The sequence below is a fragment of the Pholis gunnellus genome (assembly GCF_910591455.1).
Source record: "Pholis gunnellus genome assembly, chromosome: 7".
NCBI classification, from domain to species: Eukaryota; Metazoa; Chordata; class Actinopteri; order Perciformes; family Pholidae; genus Pholis; species Pholis gunnellus.
This window is the reverse complement of record NC_136533.1, coordinates 10,959,582-10,967,383: the sequence shown is the minus strand read 5'-3', so window position 1 is coordinate 10,967,383 and position 7,802 is coordinate 10,959,582. Positions and strand designations below refer to the sequence as shown.

The 7,802-nt window shown below is 40.3% G+C and overlaps 1 protein-coding gene across 1 annotated transcript; it reads left to right on the top strand.

The window, feature by feature from the left end:
* Positions 1–824: 824 nt before the first annotated feature.
* On the top strand, positions 825–2,134 carry cUnh15orf61 (chromosome Un C15orf61 homolog). Its single transcript, XM_079162530.1, has 2 exons — positions 825–1,506; positions 1,595–2,134. The coding sequence occupies exons 1-2, from the start codon at positions 1,164–1,166 to the stop codon at positions 1,720–1,722; spliced, it is 471 nt and encodes a 156-aa protein (XP_079018656.1). The 5' UTR covers positions 825–1,163; the 3' UTR covers positions 1,723–2,134.
* Positions 2,135–7,802: the final 5,668 nt, after the last annotated feature.

Genomic DNA, 7,802 nt, shown 5'->3' with positions numbered 1-7,802 from the left:
GAGTTAAACATTACTGATCACCCACATGACCAGATTTCTCTTTTATACAACGTGTCTACAGTATGTATCATTTAATGTGAATGTGTATGTGTGTGTGTGTAAGCATACCATCTTGACTTAACATGTTTGCCTTTGTGTGGCCCATATTCAGTATTAATTCTGGCTGACATGGAGACAGTTTAGTTTAGTTGTGGTGGTTTGCTGACTGCTGTCCGTGGTGCTGATCTACAGCAGACCACTGAACCTTGGAAATATTTCGGAAGGTTCTTCAGTGTCTCTGAGTGGATGTTTGCACTTAAATGGGGATGTGCTGGTGGTGTTCATGTGATCAGGAGACCAACAAAAACAGTCATTACAAGTGGGGTCAGGGGTGGTAAAAGTTGCAATGTGTTTATTTGGTTATGGTAGTTGATAACTAAACATATCATACTAATCTTAATAAATATGGTAAATATAAAAAGAAGACAGAATGCGAATAGAAGCAAACAAATTATTCATTACATTCACACATATTGAAATGAGTTGACAATAATTTCTAAAATTATAAACTATAAGCTAAATTGTATTTCCAGCTGTTTTGCTGTATATGGTGTCTTGATGTGAGTAAAGTGCGGGCTGAGAGGTCACACTGGACTCATGACTAATATCCGGTGAACAGGTGAGTACATGTATATGAATGAAATGCAGGGTTGTGGTAGCTACGCTAACTCCGTTGAAGAGGAACAGCTGCGCAGCGCTGTGTTTCCAACCCGGATGACTTTAGCAGGAGCACCAGGTCAGAGCAAACACTACAGCACGTTAAACAGAGAGGCTCTCTTCACAGGTCTCTCAGCTTGTTAAAACAAATCGTGTGTATTCAGCATGTTTATCCGGACGTGTAGCGGACTAGCATTAGCAGAATAGCCATCGTGTAGCGTACAAACAGGGACTGTCCTGTGTGCTAACTTTAGCTCACGTTAGTTGCTCGTGTAAATTGCCCTGTGCCCTTCTCCCACTGCTGCTAGGGACGTGCATAAACAGCGTGTTTTGCTGTTGTACATCAGCTGATTTAAAATGTATGTAGATCTCATCTATGGCTGGTCATAGCTCTGTTTGTGAGTAGTTTGCATGCAGTCCAGGTGATTTAAAAAAAAAGGTGAATAATTCCACTTCTCACACAAGTCATGAAGGGTTTTTTGAGGAAGATACACAGCGTCTTTGTGAAGATCGCGCTGTTTCCGAGCACATTTGGCAGGACAGGCCCGCGGGCAGCTGCCTCAGAGGTGCTGACCTGCCACCTGCTGCAGCGTAAACTCCCGCCGTGGACGTCCTACTGTGTCCGCTACAGCTCGGTTCACAATGACCAGTTTGGACTGTCCAACTTTAATTGGCGAGTCCAGGGATCCAACTACCAAATACTGAGAACAGGCTGCTTCCCCTTTATAAAGTATCACTGCACCAAAGCGCCTCCAGAGAAGCTGGACTTTGAGGACACATTTTTCACCATGTTGAAAGTTCTTAATCTGGGTCAGTAATTATATTTAATGCACTTCCTTATTCCTATAAAATCCAGAATGTATCACTACCATATAATCACTGTGTCCTCTTGCTGCAGGCATCCCCTGTTTGGCCTATGGCATTGGTTGCTGGATGGTGGTGGGAGCTACAGAAACGGTGCAGACAAGTGTTGGACCTGTGACAGTCTATTTTGCCTACAAAGAAGAAGAAGGCGCTCAGTACTAAACTATGAATACAACTATTTTTTTGTGTATTTTCAAAAGACTATTGACTGCCAAGCTGCTGTACTTAAACCAGTTCAACTGTTCTGGTGGACATATTGACTGAAGGGCCATCTTATGTCACTAGTGCTCTTATTGTGTGATTGCACAGGTTCATTTCTGTTTGATTATTTAAGATTGAAGAGTTGCAGTGGAGAAGTCCATAATGCATGTTATTACACTGATACACAATACTTTGTGGTTGTCCGGAAAGCTGACTTCATTAACATTTAATGGAAAGTTTAGGATTTCTCAAAGAATGGACTGTTTGACACACGTTTTCCTGGATGTTTCCGAGGCGAACGTTGCACATGTCTTCAGAGTCGATGAATTGTAAAAGTATATTTTTTTTGCAACAACTATTAAAGGGTGTAAAATGACTGACTGACTGGCTGTAATGTTTTTCCTGCCACATGAACTTAACACCTGTGCGGGTCATAAGAGTCAGCCAGCGTCTCAAATAAGATCATTTTCTTCATTGCTCAAGTCTTTAATATTAAAGTGATCCCAATTGTAATCATTTAATTGATTTGATGTGATCATATCTTTTTGCTTCATTTTGTGTTACAGGGTCTTAAATAACCCTGGCTCATTTATTTAAAGGTAAATTAGTGATCACTATGCATGCAACAGATAGTCAATAGTGTTAGAGAAAAACCAGTGACAAGACAGGTCTGATAAAATAGGTTTTAATTACCAAAGTGTGGCCTGTGTTTAGAGACATCTGCATCCCTTCCTTCGGGCCTTCACTGGCCTTTGATTTCTAGTAATGTGCTTTGCTGACAGGGCACACTTACTTCTGCTGCAGAGTCCTGCTCCCTCTGAGAGGCAGGTTGACAAACTGCCATATTGATTTCCTCACTCCACAGCATCTCCTACTAATAGCATTTATCAGGGACCTCAATTTTCTGTCCTTGGCCTCCTCATTTTTGGCAACAATGAAACCTAACACATAATTTCTTGTTGTACATGTAAATCAATGCACCTTTTGACCTGCTGTCCATGATGTACCGCCTCTTCGCCAGTGTCTTGTAAATCGTGCTCGTCCTATGCAAGAGCATTTACAAGGTAATTGAATCCAAAACAAAAGTACATATCAAAATGTGTTGAATGTTCCTTCCTCTGCGGTGTTATGGTGGGATACTCCATTCAGTTTTAGGCCTGACCAACACGTATACTAGCACCACCATCACCTCCTCTTCCAAAAAAAGAAAGAAAACTGCTTAGCTTTGCTGAATTACGCACACTAATAACTGAATGAGATATTAAACATATTTAATATCCCTGCATGAACAGTAATTTGCATATTTGTATTCTAAGCAATGTAACTGTTGTTGTGTAAAAGAATTTCAACCCTCATGCAGAATTCATGCGCAAAATCCTCTTAAAACAGCGTGATGACACCACACTGTCTCTTAATCATACTAATTGCCTCGAACACGGAACATTTAGACACACTTATGGAAATCTGATCCATAGTATCAGGCTGCACTTAAATCCCCCTCCTTTCATCAGGACTGAAGATGTGCATGGGGAATGCTCAGGCAACCATGTCTTAATTACTCATTGACCCTTTGACCCACGAGCTGCATTGATACCACCGTATACAGCCAGACACAATTGCGTGGGGTTGCATCTGACTGCAGCTTTTGTGTGCTGCTTTTACAGGATGCTGTGAGTCAGTGAAATCTAAACTGTGGAGCATGTGAGTACATTGTATTTGTTTTCAGGGCTTCACCTTTGAGTCACTCTAAACTGCAGGGGAGGGCACCCCTTCAGCTCCGGCAGAGGCTTAGCATTACACATCGAACCTCAGTCAACACAAGTGCAGGTTTAGGGTATCTGGACTGCAAATGAGCTGCTGTAAATTAACAAAATATATCCGCATTTGGTGCGAGATTGATGCCTTTTAATAGCCGTGGTAGTCTAGTCCTGTATTGAAGGGTCTAAATTACCCAACACACATCTAATCTGGTAATGAACAAAGAATGAATGCCTGTTTGGCAAGTTTAATTGCATGCGAAAGCTGGTAATAAGTTGTGTCAAGGTGAAATCTTTAAATACTTGTACTGTTTAGAATTTAGGTAAGTAAAGCAAAACAAGTGCTGAAATTGAGTGTAGTGTTGCTGTAAATTGTTAATGTTCAACAGTGAAATTGCTAATCAACTTGCAGAGAGTTGTAATTATCTTCTAATTAGCTAATAAATTCTCAGTTTCTTCAAAGCAAAAAAAATAAAATAAAAAATGGCACAAACCATGTTCATCTTCTTGAAATGGTTGATGCAGCCGATTCTTAAATCAATTATTTAGCAGGGAAGTCACAGCAGTTCTTTCTCTGTCACATAGATGTATGGCTTGGCAGAAACAATTATTGTGTGAACAAACCCCTGCAGCTAATATTGTTGAGGTTATCATTATTAAGCCTCTGGATCGGCCACCAGCATCGTCTCTGCGCTTGCTCTACCAGAGCCATCACTCAGATCACTTTAAGGGCCACACTTGGAATTACATCTTAATGCAGAGGTGTCAGCCAGCATTGTCACAATATTCATAGTGAAATGGCACTTTTTGAATTACTATGTGACAACGGTATCATGAAGCTCATTACTTTTCTCCTAGAAACCTCTCCAGTTGCATATATGCGCACACTTTGATCAGCTTTGAAAGAGTAGTACTTAATCAGAGTGAGAGACCTCTACGTCTTGATTTGTTATAGTTAAAAGATGTTTTAATTGGTTAATAATTGTTCACCTTTTGTCATTGACACTTGAACCACAATTTTTTGCTTTCTCTTTTGGATCAGTGATAGCGCATTGAAGCTGTAAAAAATCTATTATGGCGTATTTATGACGAGGGGCACCATGATTATTTTCTTTATGTCCCTCTCTCTTCTGTATCTTCATGATATTTTGTAGGTGTTGTGTGTGTGTGTGTGTGTGTGTGTGTGTGTGTGCGCGCGTTGGGGGAAGGGTAAGTGTTGAAACGCTGTGCCTGCTGTGCCAATCAGCGTTGCGAAAGCTACTGTCAGTGGGTGGCTGAAATGTCTGTCAGTCATCTATTCTGGCTTTTCTGGCTCAAGATCACTCCCAGCTGACATTACAACTAAGTTGCAGTAAATACAAATTCTGGACAATTTTGTCAAGGTTGCTCATATTCTACTTCACATTTAAAGCATGATAAATATGCTAATTTTGTATTCTTAGAGTGGATCCAAATTTATATAGTTTAATAAATCATTGTCATTGCTTAGTTGATGCCCTTGAGCTTGTGCACTTAACTTCATGCCCAAATCCATTTTTTCTTCCAGTTCAAGTTGATTATTGTGTTTTTCTTTCTTGTTGATGATGTGGCTTCATGTTCACTTCATTCATACTCAATGCTTACTCTGTTGACATTAAGAGAGGAATGGATTTTAATAGTTTTTCAAAGACTTATCGGGAGAGTTAAATGAACTATCCATTTTTATTATATATTATGCAGTATTTAAAGTTTCAGCTCATTAAAAAACAGACGCCCTCCACATCCCCCAGGCTGTCTTTTACCCCCCACCAGCATGCAGTCAGGCTCCTCTAGCCACGGGCTCTGCTTGATCTGTTTTTCCTAAGTCAAAATTGAAATACTCAGAAATATTTATTTATTTGCTTTTGCCTTTTTATTTCACTAAAGAACAACCTAATGTCTTTGTAGCTTAAACAAGCGGCATCAGTGGATCAGAAAAAGGGCATTGTGCATGGTTTTGTTTGATCGATATGATTTGTTATACTAAATGCATGTTTTATCATTTGGTTCCCGATAAAATATCTTATATGAAAAATACTGCAAGTGCCTAAATGTTGCACCAGAGCAGGCCCCTTGTGTTATTTGATTGCCCTGCTTCTTACTTGCACAACAAGGAGCAACCTACACAGCAACTCGATGCCAGACGGGGGATTTACATTAAATACACTGATACTGATGCTGCATACAAACATAGAAATGGAATAAATCAATTTTGTTCTGGGAAATGCTTCACATACTTTTGTATGCAGCATGATCTCCAATCTTTCTGCAAATGAGCTGCAGCCCCTTGTAATGGTTTCTGCTCCTCGTGGGAGGCCGGTGTCTCAGAAAAGCTGCTGATTGAGGGAGAAATGTAATACAGGTGTAAAGCAGACTTGATAGGGGTCTTACATGAGGGTTATGCATTTTAACAGTGATATACATACTGTTACATATTTATCAAAGAATATGGGATTTGCTGGGTGGACTCTTTCTGGCCTGCAGAGATTTGTAAGTTTCTGCTGGAGTGTTGTTAATTCTGGCGGAGAGGGTGGCTATTATGTTGAATTAATAGGAATTAAGGGTTTAAATTGGTTAAGTAAGCACTTCATTAATCGTGAGTGGATTGCTGCGTGTGAGAGGTTTATAGGTGCTGTAGTGCTTAGATGAGAAAAAGGAGGGAGTTCAGAATTAAAAAGCTGGTTGGTGCTCGGAAGATGGAGACAAGAACTCCTAAAGAAAGAACATAATGTAGAGCTGAAACGATTGGTTGATTAAGTGGTTAGTCAATTGACAGAAAAATAATTTGCAACTATTTTGATAAAGGTTGAATCATTTCAGTCATATAGGGAAAAAAAAGTAGTGAAAAGAAATGCTACAATTTCTCAGTTTCTAGCTTCTCAAATGGGAAATTTCTGCTTCACATTTGAAGATCTCAGGCTCTGGGAAGTCATTTTTTGAAAGTTTCAATACTGTGAATTAGGTATTCGAACAAATATCCGCCAGGTTCATCGATAATGAAATAAGCGTTAGTTGCAGCCATATTATAATGTACTCTACATGTTATGTCAAATGCTCATTAACGTGTCCATTTTCTAATGTAACTTTGATACGCAATGTGAAAATATAACTCCAGCAAGAGGTTCTTTTAAAGTCCTTGCTGACTGCATATCTACAGTATAACATGCTGTTGTTGCATTGTACGTATAAGGTACACTGCTGTACCTCAGGGTATTCAGTTTTACTGCAAGACACAGACTGAACATTTGCTTTAAGGCTCCCTTCGAATGCTGAAACCTTTAAGCATATGGTGATCGTTCAATAATGTAATCTTTTGCCCTCAGTCTGGACACGGCAAGAGCTGCTGTAAGTGAAGTTATGGCATTGGTCAGTTGGAAGCGTCTGCCTCACTTGATGTGGCTCCCCCAGCAGAGGTGGACTAATTGAGGTGTGTTTTTATCTGGGCTTGCTAATGATGATGAGGGTGCTGGAGAAGTAGACTGTCCCCTTAGGCTGAGGAATAGCATGACTTAGCCAACCTTCTGTACTTATTGTCCAACAAACGGGGAATTCACTTAATGCAGTGCTTCAGAAAAGTGGATAATTGTGGCCACAATCAATAAAGTAACAGAGCGGAAAATGAACGGCATGCGCAGTGTAGCTGTGTTGTAGATATTTGATGTAATTCGAAAGGAGCGAGGTTCTTGTATTTTTGTGTTTGTTTCAGCCAAGTCATCAAATGAGAAGTCGATCCCAGTTTATTCACACAATATACATATGCAAGCAGGTCAAAGCTATACATGTTTACTTTGTGTGTGTGTGTGTGTGTAGAGCTGTGACTCCAACCACGTGTGTGTTTGTGTATATATGATCGAGGGGGTAGGTTTGGTTGGATGAGCCACATTGTTCCTGTGCGGCCTAGTGACATCGCTGGAGGGCAGAGAGGGATGGAACCTGAGAGGGGTGACAGTGATAAATAGCCCTTTTAATAACAGCTGCCCCACTTGGCCAGCTAGTCCCAGTCAGTGTCCTCTGTGTATTTATGCCTATGTTTATTTATGCATCCATAGCATGCAGGAAATAAACCACCGCAGGGGTACAATCATTCTTTTTTTTTTTTGTGGTGGGGGGGATTGACTCGGTTTAACTTTGGGATGGGGGGGTAAGCGAGCTCGTCTTAAACCGAGCAGATATTCATTTAACCCTCAGGTTGATCTGTTGGTATGTCTATGCTGAAATATACATATATCTGAGAGAGGAGTCTCTATGGGGCTTAAAGCATAGTCA

Coding starts and splice junctions, on each gene's coding strand:
- cUnh15orf61 (XM_079162530.1), top strand. CDS start 1,164: ATGAAGGGTTTTTTGAGGAAGATACACAGCGTCTTTGTGAAGATCGCG. Junction 1,507..1,594: donor GTTGAAAGTTCTTAATCTGG/GTCAGTAATTAT, acceptor CTCTTGCTGCAG/GCATCCCCTGTTTGGCCTAT.